Raw genomic sequence first — 16,797 nt, 5'->3', positions numbered from 1 at the left:
AAAAAAAAAAAAAAAAAAAAAAAAAAACGAAAAAACTACTTATTAGCCTGTTCATGATCCACAAGCAACTAATTAGTACCAATGAGATATACGTTACCAATTATTCAAGTTTATGATTCAATTAATGACAATTTTAAGGTTAAACTTGGGCCATTGGCTGACTAATAGGTGTAAAATTGAAAATTTATGATGAATTTGGAAAGGCGCAATGTACTTGTCAGCATTTGTACACAAGAATCAGACACTAAGCACTTACAGAGTTGATAATTTATTCATTTCTCCAATATACTGAGGGATTGAACCATTAATTAAACAGTTCCTCAGGACCCTGCATGAAAAGGAAAACCCTTCATTAAAATGTAATTATAAATTGAATTTTTCTAAGATAGACAACAAACTAAGATACTTTCAACTTACAATTCTTCCATATTTATCAGATCTGTCAAATTGGGGAAACTTATAAATGATCCCTTCAAATCAGATATCCTCCTGTTAAACAAGTCGCACACATAAAATAAGAAAAAAGGGGGAGGGGGTGATAAAAAGCAATCCAACACAACGGGAGTATTCTATGCAGTAATTCGAAATCTGAGAGATTCTCACAATTGAGTTAGGTTCTTCAATTGAGATATTGTAGAAGGAATGGGGGTTTCCATTGATGTTCCTTGAATATCCCTGGAAAAGAAACTTTTCAGAAATGCCTTGATAATCTGTAATATTAGCACTAGTGCAAATAAATGAGAAAATATTGCAAAGTAGATGTGAAACTCACAGTCTGTCAAGGTTGATCCAATTCCCGATGAGTTCAGGAATCTTCCCAGACACTCCATTCCCATCTATCCTACTGCAGACATTAATTAGAACTTAGAAATTATGGAGTCTTATAAAACAGTGGAAGACTAAATTTTTGTCTCTTGGTAACTTACAAATCAACCAAGTTCTTTAGTTTTCCGAATGAGTCTGGTATTCTTCCTGTGAAATTGTTTGCGGACAGAAGCCTACAGTGGTAAGAAACAGTTCCTTACATTGTCCGAATATGGCAATTTCCACCCAACAGAAAAAGAGAGGTAAAGGACATGCGACTCACAGTCTATTCAAACGGTTCAGATTTCCAAGGTTGGGAGGTAGATTTCCAGTTAACAGGTTGTCTTCCAAGACCCTGCAACCGAAATGCCATCAAACACCCTAAAATCTTAGTTACTTACACACTATGTTTTTTCTTTTCATCACTTACAGCTCTTCAAGGGTGCCAATGTCACCAATTTCCTTGGGAATTGAACCGTTTAGCCTGTTTCCCAAGAGAGAACTGCATGGAAACGATAAACACACAACAAACTAGTAAATTATTTTATGATTATCAGCTAAGAAAATGCCTAAGAAATCCAGTCCAATATATGGCTTACAGTTTGACAAGAGGAGCATTGGCAAGACTAGTGGGTAGTTGGCCATTAATATGGTTGCGAGTAAGATCACTGTTTAATCAGAGGAACTTCGCTTAGAATTCTATATTTTAACTGGAAATCAAACGTTTAAGAGATACCAGACTTCCAAACATCAATGGGAGACTCGAATGTTTGAATCTAACACAATAAAGAAAGACAGTTTCCAGCACTTACAGTTCCTGCAGATGCGTAAGATTACCAAATTCATCTGGAAAAGTTCCTGTTAGATTGAGACCCTTAAGCAGGCTGTGAAATAACAATAAATAAGATATCAATAGAAGAAAACATGTAAAGAAAAAGAGTAAGGGGAAGAAACTAGTATTATGGCTGTTTCCAATTGGTAGATTAGAAGCACATCAGTGGGGAAAGGAAATAAGTTTCTTACATGATTGTCACATGACAAACAGTGGAAGTACAATTGCATGAGACATTCCTCATGATTTGGTTTCCCGGGAAAGCTCCATTGGAAAAGCCTTCACCTTGAATGCAAGAAGTCCGGGTAACATTCCAGCTTAAATTCTTAAGTTTCGAAGATATTGTTTGAAGGGCTTTCACTGTTCAACACAAACGAATTGGCACAACGAATCAAGACACAATTTCAGGAAGTGATTTAATTATCTTAGTTCAGAACCAAAGAATTATGTGCAAGTTACAATTCAAACTATAGACGCTAATTCTAACTACTAAATCCTACTGCTAGTAGATATTGTCCTTTTTGAGTTTTTCCTTTCGAGCTTTCCCTCAAAATTTTAATACGCGTCTTCGAGAGAGATTTATACGCATCTTCGAGAGAGATTTTCACACTCTTCTCCATGTAACGTGGGATCTCCCAGAATCCCTCTCTAGTTTAAGTCTAGTTTAAGTCCATGGAATGGGAAAGAGACTGGCTCGGTGGATTCTCCCACTTCCTTTTTCTTTTCTAACTAGTTTTAGATTCTGTTTAGATTTCATTTCAAATATAGATACTTTATAGAAGAAAAAAAGACAGAAATGATCAGGATTCAATCCTCTATTAGATATGAATTTAAGTAATTAACCAGATGTATGGGAGAAAGTCAAAGCAAGTGTATTCAATAAACATACAGTAAATGCAGATATGAAGAAATGGGGTGGTCAGAGAAGTTGGTCAGAAGAATGGGACGGTCTATTAACACTGCAAAAAGTTAGCGGTGTTCAAATTGGAGAGGAGTTAATACCGCTACACCAAAACCAAGTGGGGAGAACAAATCTTGAGCTTGCTTAGCTGTCCGATTATTATTACCAATCTGGGAGCTGAATAATTTAATGCTCATTTAAAAGTAGCTGAATTTGAGAGTAATTACAAAACAAGTGGCCGAACGTGACATTGTCACATGTCTTTAGTAAAGAACATGTTCCTACACAAAACTTAGGATGCTACAGTGTCTAAAGAACAAAACAAAACAAAAAATAAAATTATAATTAAAGTTCTAAAATAAAAAATAAAAAAAACTAATCAAGTGTACCACATTACCTAGGACTACACTACACTCAACTACAAAGTGTGGACTTGAATAATCAATTGATAAGAACGTGGAATTTATAAGTCTTTTACACAACAAAATGATATTATTGAGACAACAGACTTGACATTCAAATCATTGATTATCTTTTAGACAGTCTTTTTCTTTTCTTTTCTTTCCTTTTTTTTTTTTTTTTTTTGAAAGGGAGAAAAATATATTCTAACTTATCTATAAAAATTATAAAAGGATATAAAAACTGTTGTTTAAAAATATTATCTTGCTTTTAAAATATTTATAAAAAAAAAATAAAAAAAATAAAAACGTCTCTTTCTTATGGTGTGAAATGTCAGATCTGGCGTGAAAGGGTTGGATGAGTTTGGGATCGGCGACAGGATAGGGGCCCACCTAGTCCCTGTTTAGCTTTAAATGTGGGTCCTCAGACTCCCCTCCCTTTTTTCTTTTTTCTTTTTTCTTAAATATGAAAATTATACTTTAAATAAATATATAAATTATATGACTAAATTTTAAAATTTTAAAATAGAGAAATTAAAATGGAATAAAAAAATTATGTGTTCAAAGTTAATAAATTCAGTTATCACTTGGTAAAAGGTTGTAACTTTCATTTTATTTTTTTTAATCTCAATTTTATTTCAAATAAATTCAAAACTAATAACTATCAATTAGGTTGAAAACTAATGAAATTTGTAATAAAAAGTTTTAATATTGTTAAAATATTGTAATTAGACACACTAGGTATTATTTAAAACATGAAACTTATATATACTAATTAGAAAAAGTCAACCCATCAATTAACAAAAGTCAACCCTCCGATTAATAAAATTATTAATAAAGGAAGGGAAAAAAAAAACTTTAAAAATTACGAAATCACGACAATTATTGTACTTATTCTTGTCGTTAATATTTACTATTTAAAATACTTTATTTGTTGTGACTTTTCTTCCATTAATATTTTTCAATTTCTAAGGAAAAAAAAAGTGTTATTACTTTTTTTCCCTTCAAATTGTTCTCATTCTTCTTTGAGTAAAAAAAAAAACAACAAAAGCTGATTAAATTTGAACTCATTTTTAGTTAACTTCTCAAGCCTTTTTATTAAAAAAAAAAAAATTATTTTGATATTTTATTTTATCTTTTTAAACCTATTACCTACAATTTAAAGAAAAAAATAAGACCGAGTAATTTTCTAAATTTAGGGAATAACTATGAATATTGATATTACCGAAAATCCCAGATATTTTATATTCGTTCTGAAAAGAATAATTTGACTTTTTAACTTCTCGAAATATAAAATAATAATAATAATAATAATTTGTTTTTGCAATCTGACCTAACTAATCCACGATTAGGAATAATGAAATCAAAGGTTAAAATTCACTTTATCTAACTTTTATTTTACTTTACTAATTTATTCTTAGCACCCATCAATCTGACTTTAAAAATACTTATACGTGTCTTGTATGAAAATAATTAAGACTAATTTTAAATTTTATATAAAAGTAAAAGTTAAAATAGAACGAAACAAAAAATTTAAAATGATAGTTTACGCAAAAGAAAAAGAATTTATAAATTATAACAATGCTACTGATTGGTTGCTGAGAAAAATTCGGGAAAATAGCACAGCACGTGGACACAATGCGTAGAAAATCATCGAGAAAAAACTGACTTCAGTAGTTAAAGCAAGTCTCTGGTAGCACTCAGAAAATTAGGGCAAAACGAAATGGATTAACAAGAAAGGAATGTAATAAACTAATCAGTAATGGATGTATGAAATTTTCTCTCTCGGATTCCGGAGAGTAAAATCACGGAAAGAAAAGGAGCAAGCCGAATCTAATTAACACTCTATTTTCTCCAAAATCGCACAGAACAATAGGAATTAGACACTTAATTTCTACTGTTTTTCACTTTTTCTAGAGTTCAGAGGCTCCAGCCTCTCCTAAACCGCATAAAATTCGAGAGCAAAAGAGAAATCCAGATATAAACAGAAGCAAAAATCGAGAGAGTGAGAGAGTGAAATGAGAAATTGCGGAAAAAATTGTAAAAGGATGAGCGGAGGACCGTACCTTCGGCTTCGGGCAAAAACTGAGCGTGGGATCCAAATCCCTGGAATATCAAAATCCACAGAAGAAGAACACCGAGAATCGTGAATATAGAAGTTGGAAAAACCATGGCGGCGTTGAGAGACGGAGGAAGTGTTGCCGGTGATAGAAGAAGAATAAGAAGAGGAGTGAGTGAGAGTTTCTTTCAATCGACGGCGAAAGGCGAACAAACGAATCGATTCGAGGTGAAGGAAAAGTAGTTGGAAAGAATGATTGGAACAGAAATTCGACTAAGAAAAGGAAAGGAAATGAAGTACCTCTGCAAATTTCGAAGGATTCAGAAGAAGAAGAAAAGAAGAAGAAGAAGAGAAAAAGTAGTGATGTAGGGGTAGGGTCCGCAAGAGAGGCCAAATGAAATTGAATGTATGGCAGATCGCGCTTGGCTATATTTTTTTATACATTTTATCACACCACATAACACGACAACATATATTTAATACTTCCTAATTTAATATCATTAGTTTTTTTTTTTTAAATTTAAACATTTACGCGTCAGAATCCCATATTTAATCTAATAGCTTCTAATACATATTATTACAAACATATATATTTTTCATCTTTTTAAAATAAGTATATTTGATATTTTTAATTAACGATAGTATTTTAAAAAATTGGTGAGAAGAAAATTAGAAGAGAAAAAGTAAAAAAAAAATGTCTTTTTTATTTTAAATGGTCTAAAATCTAATATATTAATTTTTACCATTTATGAGTAGGTTGGGGAGGGATTGAAAATATAAATTTTGACTCATTTCACACGCATTAAACAGTCAAAATTAATTTTGATTTAATAAATTTCATAAAATTAAATCATTATTATATAAGCTTAATATTTTAAATTATCATGTAAGTAAAATAAATACCTAAAATTATTTAGTCAAGTCCTATCTTGTTAATGGAATTGGGAGGGAAGAGGGTAAAATAAAACTTAATAAACTAAATATGGCCGTAAAAAATTTATTTTGAATATAGTTCATCAATAATTTATATATAATATCGTTAAAATCATCCCTAAATATTTTTATATCTATGTCTTATTTTATTTCGGTCTTTTTTTTTTCAGCGAATTAAAAATGGTGGAGTTTGGAAGAGAAAAAAAAGAAAAAAAAAAAAGGTGATCCTCCATTTTTTTTTACCAAAATCGTTTACTAATAACTAGGGGAGATAAGAGAAATTAAATATAAAATTCGACTAATTTTATTATTTTATTATCTGATTATGTATCGGTGAAAAAAAATAATAAAATAATGAGATGAGGAAAATAATTTTTTAATACTATTCAAAAATATGTTATGTTATTATTATATTGACAAAGTTAATTGTTATTTTAATTAATTAATTTACCGTACAATCACGTGTTTCTTTCCTTTTTATTTGTTTATGTTTTCCCAACCCAAAAAAATGATTTAAATATTTGTTTTTAAGAACATTTTATCCGACATATAAATACTTAAATATTGAAAATATTTGTAAAATGGCCCAGGCCCAAATGTACAGTAATGAATACAAAATTAATTATTAATGTTTTAATGGTTGAGGCATCTATAGTTTCTTTAAAAAAAAATAATTTTGAATTACTTTAAAATTTGTTTTTTTTTTAAAATAATTTTGGAGGGGTGAATTGGAATAATGTAAATGATATTTTAATAGTATGAAAAAATAGTTTAGCCTTTCGAATTGACATAATTACCCACCGCCGGAGTTTAAATGACTAAACTACCCTTCTTTCTCTCAGCTCTCCCTTTTTCTCTCCCATTGGCCCATTCATTTTGGCCTCTCTCTCTTGCTTTCCTCATTGCATCAGTGTCAGTGCTTAGCTCCATTGATCTCTCAAAACTAAGAGAGAGAGGGGAAACGAAATGGCTTTAAGGAGTAGGATCTTGGAGCAAGGAATTCTTCTTCTTCTTCTTTTTTTGGTTTCTGGAGGTTCGACGGCGGCGAGTACGGCGGAGGAGTGCAATTTATTCGTCGGAAGTTGGGTTGTTGACGAGACTTACCCGCTGTACACGGCGGCGAGTTGTCCTTTCGTGCAGCACGAGTTCAGCTGCGTCAAAAATGGCCGCCCCGATTTAGGTTACACCAAGTACAGATGGCAGCCTCTCAATTGCGATTTATCCAGGTACCCTGTACTCCCCGGTAATTTTATATTTCCCTATTTTATTTCTATTACAATAATGCTTCTTTCACCTAATAATAATAATAATAATAATAAATTGTTAAATTAAATCCTCAATTCCTAATCATCTATTTGATTTATGATTTTTTTAAATTTAATATTTATTTAACACAAAATTAAAAGTCTTCATAGATATAAATATCAACCCATTTTTACTTTTTTTTTTTCATTTTAAACCTATATTTATTCACGCAAAATAAAAAATTTAGAAATTTATTAGTTATTTTTAAAGTTTAAAATTTTTTAAACACAAAATTATATATATATATATATATTGGTAATTTTAGTTGGATTAAATTAAAAATAAAATAGAGTGTGTTTTGAATAGTAAATTAAAAGTAAACTTTTTAAAACTAAATTCGGCGGTTTTTTTAAAAATTAAATTAAGAAATGAAATGATAAGAAAGATTCCTTTCACGTGGGATATGTTTTCACTTTCTCGCGATCTACCGGTGGGTGAGATCGGAAAAATGTTTGTTTCGTATTCCGTTTTTACCCCTATCATTTTTCATTATTCCTTTTATATCCCTCCTAAATTCTAATTGCATTCTCCCTATTTTAGGTTTGATGGAAAACTTTTCTTAGAAAAACTTAGGGGCAAAAGTATACTATTTGTGGGAGACTCACTTAGTCGGAATCAATGGCAATCTTTGACATGCATGCTTCACTCCGCTGTTCCAAATGCACATTATACTTTGACAAGGGTCGGAGATGTTTCCACATTCACTTTTACGGTATATTTTCTCATAACTTATGCATTTTTTAACATTTTGATCTTTTTTAAGAGAAATGATTACATTTGGAGATCAACGGTTTGATTTAGGAGTACGAAGTGAAAGTGATGCTCGAGAAAAATGTATATCTAGTAGACATTGTAAGAGAAGAGATTGGAAGAGTGTTGAAATTAGATATCATTAATGAAGGATCGAGTAAGTTGTGGCAAAGCGTCGACTTTCTCATTTTTAATACTTGGCACTGGTGGAACCGCAGAGGATCTTCTCAACCGTACGTTCTAATTACTTTCTCTCCTTAATTCTTAAGCCGTGAAGTTTAAACTAATGTTACGTTTTTTTAGTTGGGATTATATTGAAATAGGGAAAGAGATGTTGAGAGATATGGATAGAATGGTAGCTTTTGAGAAGGCTCTCACAACTTGGGGAAGATGGGTTGATCTCAACATTGATCCTCAAACAAATAATGTCTTTTTCCAAGGAATTTCTCCATCCCATTACAAGTAAGTTTCAATACGAGTATTATATTTAAAAAATACTTATGAAATTTTTAAAAAAGATTAAGATTGTGTATGATGATATATATCAGTGGAAGTCTATGGGGAGAGCCAAGAGCAAAGAGCTGCGTAGGTCAAAACGAACCGGTGGCAGGCTCGGTGTACCCGGGCGGTTCACCGCCGGCGGTGGCGGTGCTGAAGGCTGTGCTAAGCAAAATCATAAACCCTATTCACCTTCTAGACGTAACAGAGTTATCACTGCTGAGAAAAGATGGGCACCCTTCTAAGTATGGCTTAGTTGGCAGAACTGGATTGGATTGTAGCCATTGGTGCCTCGCGGGCGTTCCTGATACTTGGAATCTCTTATTTTACAATCTCATTATTTAAAAACTTTATTTAAATTATTCATTTTAAATCTCCCTGGTTATTTAAGATGTTACTTTTTCTTGATTTCTTATTAAAAATTTACAATTTAGGTATGTAATAATTTATTTATTTGAAATGCGCTTATTTTTATATCTTTGTTTTGCAGTTACAAGAAACCACTCTACACAACAGAGAGAGTATTCTTTGTTTATAAACGGATGCTCATTTCCTTAACGAGCAGATTCATCCTCCTACACATACCATCCTAAAAGTAGTAATAATAATAATAATAAGATAACTTCTTCTTGCTGAGCCGACACATCGACCAGATTCCATCGTTTAGATTGTTCAGTATATTAAACGACAAGGCATTGATGACTGCAACTTTTCCTCTTCCCCTTCATCCTTCTCCCAAACTCATCGATTTCCCCTTTTACGTCTTCTCTCATAAACCCTAATTCCCAATTCGAGCCCTAACCGATCCGTTAAGATGGTTGTCCCAGCTGAGAATTTTCAGAGTATTGCTTCCGCCGCTGTCAATCTTGTTCAATCGAGCCCAGCCACGTGGCAGTCGGCATTACTCAGCAACCTGCTGATTTTCGTCGTGGGTTTGCCGATTCTGGTCACGGGGTTGTCTGTTTCTGGCATTGCTTCTGCTTTCTTGCTTGGTACACTCACGTGGCGTGCTTTTGGGCCCTCTGGTTTCCTTCTTGTTGCTACCTATTTCATCATTGTTCGTCTTTGTTCCCTCTTGCTGAATTTCAATTTGGGCTTTGTTTGATGTGTGGGATTTGATCTCTTTAGCATGTTCCTGGATTGGATTGGTTGTTTTGTTCAACGCCGTGTTGTTTTTCGTTCGTTGGATCAATTTCTCTGTTTTTCTTTTTTCACTGATTTCTGTATTGATTGATTAGTTCTAGTGTGGAAACCCGTCATTTAGATGATCAAATAGAAAAAAATGGTTAAAAACTCAGGGAATTGGGTTGGGTGCTTTCTCCTTCACAATTGCTTCAAAATGATTGTAATGGAATACATGTAATGTTAGAATACTAGTATTTGGACCCTCATTACTTATGCAGAGCTCACGAGTTTCATTGTCAAGTCTATGACCATCTTGATTGTCACTGTACTATAAAGTGCTACTATCTCTCTTATTAAAATTCTTTTGAAGGAAAACCACTCAACAATCTTTCAACCAATCCTCTGAAAGCTTAAAATTCACCTGCAAACTTCAGCGTACTGGCAATCTTGCTTGGTCCAAATACTGGTTATACAAATTCAAGTTTCTATGGTTCATTCCCTTGAAGCTATTACTCGTCAGGACCCTTTTCTGAACATTCCAAAGTTTGTCAAGACTTCAAAATTTTCACCTTTCTCAAAGGGATTCTCCAAATCATGATTTACCTGCACTTGAGAGATTGAGATTGTTTTGGCAATTTTCAAAATCTTGTTGCTCTGTGTTTGATATAGTCTTTATTCTAATACAAGTATTAGTATCTTTGCTCCCCTATTCTTTACATTTGCTTTGGTGACTGGAAGCCACTTACAGAACTCCCTCTTTCAGCAACAGTAAAATTTCTCTTTTTGAAAAATAATCTTCTAGTGCATTCCTTTGTGTGTTGCTTATTGAAGCTTCCTTTACTGAGTCGAGGTTTGCTTTTATGAATGAACTTTTAGTTTAGACTACACAACTTGATGGGGAGCTGAAATTAGTTCGTCATGAAATGGTTCTTTGTAGAGTAGAATACCTTCAAAAGAAGTTAGAGATTCTTCTATAATACAAACAAGAGCTCAGTAGAGATTCTTCTATAATACAAACAAGAGCTCAGTCATGCTTATTTTTCCATTTCTCAAAATAGCAGCAAAATTCAATTAATCATTTTTTTATCGGGGTGTGTTTCGTTCAGTCTATGAAAAGTTATTGTTCATGGTGGTTCTCTATATAGTTGCCTTTATTGTTCATAATTTTTCCTTTTCGCTCCATTTGGGAGTTTGATCCTAATCCTTTTCAGTATCAAATGATAGTTGTTACTTGTTCCAAAAAAGAACTCCTTCTGAATGCTGAATTTTTGTTTCTTAGGGAACTGCTGCAACAAAGGTAAAGATGGCCCAAAAGGAGGCACAAGGGGTAGCTGAAAAGAGGAAAGGGAGAAGAGGACCCAGTAGCGTAATAGGATCGAGTGCTGCTGGTTGTGTTTGTGCTTTCCTCATGATAAATAAAGTTGGGGGACAAACGTTCGCGCAATTATGGCGACTTGGTTTTGTTGCCAGTTTTTGTACTAAACTGAGTGACACTGTCTCAAGTGAAATAGGGAAGGCATATGGTAGGATAACGTGAGTAATTCCACATCTTTACTTCGACTGCATCATACCCAAGGTTATGATTTTTGTAGACTTGCTTCGTTAGCAATATGTGTCACCATGGTCAAACAACAAACACGTCGTCACAGCCAGGTACATTATTTATTACAAATAGTATGTTATCTTTCTTTTGCTTTATTAGTCTTTAAATGTAGAATGTGCATCAACAGACGTGTTTGTTGTTGTGGTAAAAGATAAGTGAATGGTTGATGCTAGTAGTTCGATATCTTAGTCAAACCCTATGAATGTTAAATTATGCCTCCACGTGGAGAAGGGACTGTTAGGTACGGTAGACGACGGGAAACCTCACATGAAGGAGAACCACACTAGACCAAGTTGGTCATCAGATTAAGGATCCACTCTTGGAACAGTCGGCAAGGCAGACAAAGCCTAATCATGTCGTTGCAATTTAAGAGACATTCTTCCAAACTATTACACGACAATTAACTAATTCAGGGGGAAAAAAACGGAGTTCCTGGGTTTGAAGCAAGGATGCTACTGTAGGCTAGGCTATGTTCCATCGATGGATCCTCAGTTTGATGATCATTAACCTGGTCTAGTGGGGGTTTTACTTCATGTGGGGTTACCTACCCTCAACCGCGCCTAGCAGTCCTACATGGAAGCATAATCAACATTGTTCGAGTAATTTATTGAACTACTAACATCGGCCGTTCACTGTTCTTTTGCCACAACAACAAACATGTTTGATCATGCACAATCTACATTTGAAGACTAATATAGCAAAATAAAAATAAAAATACTATTTATTACAAATAATGTACCAGGTTGTTTTCCAAACATGTTCGTCTTGAACCATTTTTAAGATGTTTTCCAAAGTTTTCAGTAAATGTCCGTATTCTTCATTTACCTTTTCTACTAATTATCAATTTTCTTGAGTTTGCAGTTTTCTGAAGAATTTTCTAACTAGTCTTCATTATATATCAAATGAACACGATATAGTTTATACGTGGAATGAGAATCCTTAATCTGTTTGGACCTCTTTAAATATAATTATATGGGGTTTTTGTTTCTTCAGTTCTTTCCTTGTTATACTGATGCTTCATTTACAACCAGGTACCTGGTGACGACATTTAAGGTAGTTCCTCGGGGAACAGAAGGGGCTGTCAGTCTCGAGGGAACCTTTGCTGGACTCTTAGCAGCCATTGCTCTTGCCTTCGTTGGCTATCTTTTGGGTGACGTAATTTTCTTTTGTTGTTCCTGTCGCACCCTGAACCATACTGCAGCTCTACTTCTTATGAATATTCCCTCGTGTCTTATAATCGTTCCCTGCTCATTTGGAGCATGGCTTGAAAGCTCGTTGAAACTGCGTATTTAAGAATTTTCCATATTTTAAGAACTTTACTGGCTAATTACAGGCTCTTTCTGAAGTTTTAACGAGTCCTTCCCCCAATTATATCTCTATGAAAATTATACATTGTTCGTCTTCTTGGATACACATTTAGATTTCTCTTTGGATGATGATGCAGGTCACTGCACCTGAAGCAATTGTATGTGCTATAGCTTCACAGATTGCTAATCTTGGTGAAAGCATCATCGGTGCTGTATTTCAAGGGAAGGAGGGATTTCGGTGGGTAAGTACTAAAGTTTCTTTTTATCACTGATTGCCTTACATTTGAGTCTGTTGTTTGTTTATGAATTGAACTCTTCTGCTGTTATTGCTTGTTCTCGTGTATTGTTGGCTTAGTCATCATGAATGATGGGTTCAGGTCTGAAAGCGGCTAAGTAATTTAAATCTTAAAGCACCTGCAAAATTAGTAGGTAGATATAAAGCATTCAGATATCAGTTGAAAAACCACCTTGATCATCAATGCACTATCCCATCCAACTCGAAAAGGCTAATTTTTCCTACATTAGTAATGAAGCTCCTTCCCCTCTCTTCTCGGTCGACCAACATGTCTCCCGGGTTTTACTTCTTCAATCTGCCTTGTTCTGGAAAACTACTGTTCTGATTCATTCAGATTCTGTTTGCAGCTCAACAATGATGTTGTTAATGTCATCAACATATCCATAGGCAGCATTTTAGCTATGTTGATGCAGCAGCTCCTACTTGGTCATTGACATTCATAATACGACGCACCTTCAAGAGTTGACGACTTGGCGTTCTCTTGTATTTCCATTCAACTGACAGCAAAAAAAAATTATAAGAAAACTACAGCTGATGGAGGGGAAGACCAAATCCTACCCTTGGAACTGTCACGAGTGATTGCTTCAATTAAATTCTTGCTTCGAGAATGACCACTGGTATTCGACAGCAGTGAACGAAGTGCAGTTTCAGGGTAATTTTGTGGCTTTTTAAGATGTTTTAACCTCTAACATCACTTAGACATAATCGTATTCGTAGGGAATGGAATAGTGGCATTACTTATTCATATATCTTGTTGTCTTCCTTCTGTGTATAGAACACATTCATGGATACCATGGATATCTTTTGAGTTTTACTCTTCTTATCAGGAAAAAAGTGAAGGTTATATACTAGGAAAGAGGTTAATAACATTGAACAATGAACATGAGCTACAGAACTCATAATGGCCAAGACATAACATTGATTCTTCATAATTTTTGTAAAACTACAAATAATCAAGTGGGTCAACATGATTTGAATCCTAATCATTTCCATATGATGTTCGAAATAAATCTGAAAAAATACCTAGGTCAACTAATGCACAGGTTTATTTCTACATCATTGTAACAAATCCTAAACTATAGTGGTTACGTTACAAGGTATACATTTCAAGCGATAATCTTTGGTCGTGTCCACTTAATATAAAACAAATGTAGTTGAGAAAGCCTATAAACACACAACAAACCGAGCAGACGTTCAGAACACAAGCAATGAAGCCCGATGCCAGCGTTCAGACATCTAAAACTGCCTCCTTCGAGAACATACCGTTGCGTGACCTTTCTGAAGCGCAGATGTCAGGAACAAAAACAGCACTATCCATAGAATTATGGTAACTTCTTGGCCAGTATAAGCCAGATGCTGTGGGAGGGGAGGGAACCTGAGGCACAGTCCAGGAAGCCTCTGGAATGTGACCCGGGCATTCATCGTCATCGTCGAGTTCAACATCAGCAGCTCTTAAACTTGGTGATGAGTCGGAGTCCCCAAGCTTTCCACTATCAGCCTGATAGATTTCACAGATAAAGAAAAGCAAAAAGTTATTACATCTGGATTGGCAGTAATATGTGCAATCTGCACGGCATATTACCTCCAATCAGTCCACTTTTTTGCAGTTAATCTATGAGGATAGGATAATATCATAACATGCAAGAACTCGCCCATGACCTGTAACAATCTACCAATGTCCCAACTTAGAGGTCAAGAAAAAATTACTTTTTAGAATAGTCCAACACAAGAACCAGCACTCTGGAAACGATAGTTTACCAGCGTATCGTGCCTAAGAATTAGTTCTGTCTCTCTCCAGTCCCTATCAATCTTGAAGGTTGTATAGTGTATATATGCAGAAAAGCATCCAAGCTACATAAGATGGTTGTTTATAAAGAGGTTTTGATATGTGAGTGACATCCTAATAGAAGGATTTTTAAATTCCAGAAGCCATTATCAACCACTAAGAATGGTGAATATTCTGCAATGGCAAACAATTCACATGGTTGGGATTCCATATAAATATAATAAAGAGTTCATCCAGCATGCTACAAGTTGATCAGAATTCACTGCATTATAAAACCATAATCATACCTTGGATGATCCGTTATCCATAAACCCATAATTCTGATTGAATCCAGTCAGATTAATGAGTTCATCTATTTGCCATTGTGAAAAGCCACCAGAAGCAGAATCTCCAGTAAGCAATGTTCTATTTGTCATGAAGTCATCAGATCCACCTTGAACAGACAGGCTTCTGCTGAGTTCACCAGACGAAGGCATCGAGAATTCCTTATCAGACGGTGGTCTAACTTTCGTCTTGGTTGATATCTCTCTAGAATGTGAATTAGCTATGGAAGAACAAGGAACAGGGTCGGTTGGCTCGAGTGCGACTTTCACACCAGTGAGCAGAAAGCGTTGATGACCCGTTACGTAAGCATTTGCTGTGTGTATTGCAACATCACACTTTCTGCAAAGTAATGCTCGATCCTCTAAACAGAAGATGTAGCCACTAGCTTCCTGCAAGAAATCATGGACGACTTACAAAGGGTAACAATAACAACTGATAAAGGGGCTTCAGAAAAGAAATGAAGTTAGCTACTGGCTGACATTCCCCTAAGAACATATAACAAATTCAAATGCCATCAATCCATATCTTGGTTTAGACTTCCCCCCCAAATAGTCACTGGCCTCAAATATTACTGTAACAGCCCAAGTCCACCGCTAGCAGATATTGTCCGTTTTGGCCCGTTACGTATCTCCCTCAGCCTTACGGTTTTAAAAATCGTCTCCTAGAGAAAGATTTCCACACCCTTATGAGGAATGCTATGTTCCTCTCTCCAACCGATGTGGGATCTCACAATCCATCCCCCTTAGGGGCTAGCGTCATCGCTGACACACCAGGGTTGTTTGGCTCTTATACCATTTGTAAGAGCATAAGTCCACCGCTAGTAGATATTGTCCACTTTGGTCCGTTACATATCCGTATCAGCCTCATGATTTTAAAACGTGTCTACTAGATAAAGGTTTCCACACCCTTAAAGACCCTTAAAGGAATGCTTCATTCCCCTCTCCAACCGAGGTAGTATCTCACAAAGAAAAGTTACTAGCATTTCAAACCTCTAAAACCACAGCTTGATCTCGAGCTGAAACCAACTTTTCTTTCCTTTGTTAGTAGGATTACCGTCAGCCTATAAGATCTGGAAATAAATATCTAGAAGAATTTTGAAACAAAAATATGAAGAGACTCATGAGATTTGGCAACAGATTCAATTACTCCTTGATCATTCATCGTGGGGTGGATATGTAATCCTACTACTTAAGCCTACGAACTCAGTTCATAGTAACATGATCAAAATTTATCAAAGAAGCTTTAGTCCTCATATTAGTGTTGATACCAACCAATTCATTACCACATCTCCGGACTCATTTGTCTCGATTACTGGAACTAACAGAGTGATTGATTTATATAACTCATACCTGGCAGATGTCGCATCTGGGCATCTGAGACGAAGAACCAGAGAGAGGAACTCTCTGGTGCTTGCTAGCGAGCTTGTTGGCGGCATGAATGTTCTCATCGCAGGCCCAGCACAGCGCCGCCTCATCAGCACAACACAGAACGGTGGCTTCAGCCATTTCGCAGACATTGCACTGAATCTTCATCCTAACCTTCTCTCGAACCCTCTAAAACCCACTCATGATCACTAAAACCCACTCGAAAAACCCCAAAAAAGACTTCCCTTCTCACCTGGGTTCAGAGAATCAATGAGTTTCTTCAAGCTCTGAAACACACTCTTCCGAATTTGAAAAAGAAAAGCGTCTTGAGCAAAGATGGAAAAAGGAATAAGAGGGAATCAGGTTCCTTGGGGAACAAGTGGATGAAGTCGAGAGAGGTTTAAGAAGAGGACTTGATTTGTGATTCGGAGTGTAAATTGGAGTGATATTTTGGAATCAATTCCTTCCTCCATTTTCGTCCACGTTGCACCTCTGACCTCCTGTCGTACTTCT

General features: G+C 35.0%; 4 protein-coding genes and 1 long non-coding RNA gene across 10 annotated transcripts in view; 3 read left to right on the top strand and 2 right to left on the bottom strand.

The window, feature by feature from the left end:
- The window catches only part of LOC111447794 (probable LRR receptor-like serine/threonine-protein kinase At1g53430), a 10,019-nt gene extending 4,607 nt beyond the window's left edge, over positions 1–5,412 (bottom strand). The window contains exons 1-11 of the mRNA XM_023087138.1: positions 5,002–5,412; positions 1,828–1,996; positions 1,617–1,688; positions 1,404–1,472; positions 1,235–1,306; positions 1,088–1,159; positions 927–998; positions 773–844; positions 604–675; positions 418–489; positions 257–328 (exon numbers count right to left, since the gene is read on the bottom strand). Of these exons, the coding sequence (XP_022942906.1) occupies positions 257–328; positions 418–489; positions 604–675; positions 773–844; positions 927–998; positions 1,088–1,159; positions 1,235–1,306; positions 1,404–1,472; positions 1,617–1,688; positions 1,828–1,996; positions 5,002–5,107 (920 nt within the window). The 5' untranslated portion in view covers positions 5,108–5,412. The remainder of the gene's footprint in view (positions 1–256; positions 329–417; positions 490–603; positions 676–772; positions 845–926; positions 999–1,087; positions 1,160–1,234; positions 1,307–1,403; positions 1,473–1,616; positions 1,689–1,827; positions 1,997–5,001) is intronic.
- Positions 1–16,189, top strand: part of LOC111447801 — a 19,932-nt gene extending 3,743 nt beyond the window's left edge. Inside the window, exons 2-3 of the long non-coding RNA XR_002711323.1 lie at positions 4,623–4,628; positions 16,179–16,189. This is a non-coding gene — a long non-coding RNA (uncharacterized LOC111447801). The remainder of the gene's footprint in view (positions 1–4,622; positions 4,629–16,178) is intronic.
- LOC111447795 (protein trichome birefringence-like 41) lies at positions 6,780–8,896 on the top strand. Its single transcript, XM_023087139.1, has 5 exons — positions 6,780–7,153; positions 7,773–7,944; positions 8,034–8,215; positions 8,286–8,444; positions 8,531–8,896. The coding sequence occupies exons 1-5, from the start codon at positions 6,894–6,896 to the stop codon at positions 8,823–8,825; spliced, it is 1,068 nt and encodes a 355-aa protein (XP_022942907.1). The 5' UTR covers positions 6,780–6,893; the 3' UTR covers positions 8,826–8,896.
- On the top strand, positions 9,187–13,571 carry LOC111447799 (protein VTE6, chloroplastic). Its single transcript, XM_023087147.1, has 5 exons — positions 9,187–9,537; positions 10,885–11,138; positions 12,240–12,363; positions 12,653–12,757; positions 13,158–13,571. The coding sequence occupies exons 1-5, from the start codon at positions 9,295–9,297 to the stop codon at positions 13,242–13,244; spliced, it is 813 nt and encodes a 270-aa protein (XP_022942915.1). The 5' UTR covers positions 9,187–9,294; the 3' UTR covers positions 13,245–13,571.
- On the bottom strand, positions 13,713–16,727 carry LOC111447797 (B-box zinc finger protein 22-like). Of its 6 annotated transcripts, none has more exons than XM_023087142.1 (5): positions 16,270–16,722; positions 14,884–15,309; positions 14,569–14,661; positions 14,393–14,469; positions 13,962–14,308 (listed from the first exon to the last, which is right to left on the bottom strand). In XM_023087142.1, the coding sequence occupies exons 1-5, from the start codon at positions 16,450–16,452 to the stop codon at positions 14,263–14,265; spliced, it is 825 nt and encodes a 274-aa protein (XP_022942910.1). In that variant the 5' UTR covers positions 16,453–16,722; the 3' UTR covers positions 13,962–14,262. The 6 variants fall into 6 exon arrangements, with proteins under 6 accessions (XP_022942909.1, XP_022942910.1, XP_022942911.1 ...); XM_023087143.1 differs by having other exon boundaries at positions 14,569–14,619; positions 16,270–16,721; XM_023087144.1 differs by having other exon boundaries at positions 14,168–14,308; positions 14,393–14,479.
- Between the last annotated feature and the right edge of the window lie 70 nt (positions 16,728–16,797).

This window comes from Cucurbita moschata, unplaced genomic scaffold, assembly GCF_002738365.1.
Source record: "Cucurbita moschata cultivar Rifu unplaced genomic scaffold, Cmos_1.0 Cmo_Scf00009, whole genome shotgun sequence".
NCBI classification, from domain to species: Eukaryota; Viridiplantae; Streptophyta; class Magnoliopsida; order Cucurbitales; family Cucurbitaceae; genus Cucurbita; species Cucurbita moschata.
The sequence above is the reverse complement of the archived record's forward strand: the minus strand, read 5'-3'. Positions and strand labels throughout refer to the sequence as shown.

Coding starts and splice junctions, on each gene's coding strand:
- LOC111447795 (XM_023087139.1), top strand. CDS start 6,894: ATGGCTTTAAGGAGTAGGATCTTGGAGCAAGGAATTCTTCTTCTTCTT. Junction 7,945..8,033: donor TTTCCACATTCACTTTTACG/GTATATTTTCTC, acceptor GGTTTGATTTAG/GAGTACGAAGTGAAAGTGAT. Junction 8,445..8,530: donor ATTTCTCCATCCCATTACAA/GTAAGTTTCAAT, acceptor GATATATATCAG/TGGAAGTCTATGGGGAGAGC.
- LOC111447799 (XM_023087147.1), top strand. CDS start 9,295: ATGGTTGTCCCAGCTGAGAATTTTCAGAGTATTGCTTCCGCCGCTGTC. Junction 11,139..12,239: donor AAGGCATATGGTAGGATAAC/GTGAGTAATTCC, acceptor ATTTACAACCAG/GTACCTGGTGACGACATTTA. Junction 12,364..12,652: donor TTGGCTATCTTTTGGGTGAC/GTAATTTTCTTT, acceptor ATGATGATGCAG/GTCACTGCACCTGAAGCAAT.
- LOC111447797 (XM_023087141.1), bottom strand. CDS start 16,452: ATGAAGATTCAGTGCAATGTCTGCGAAATGGCTGAAGCCACCGTTCTG. Junction 15,310..16,269: donor CCAGATGCGACATCTGCCAG/GTATGAGTTATA, acceptor GATTTCTTGCAG/GAAGCTAGTGGCTACATCTT. Junction 14,309..14,883: donor TGGATAACGGATCATCCAAG/GTATGATTATGG, acceptor GAAATCTATCAG/GCTGATAGTGGAAAGCTTGG.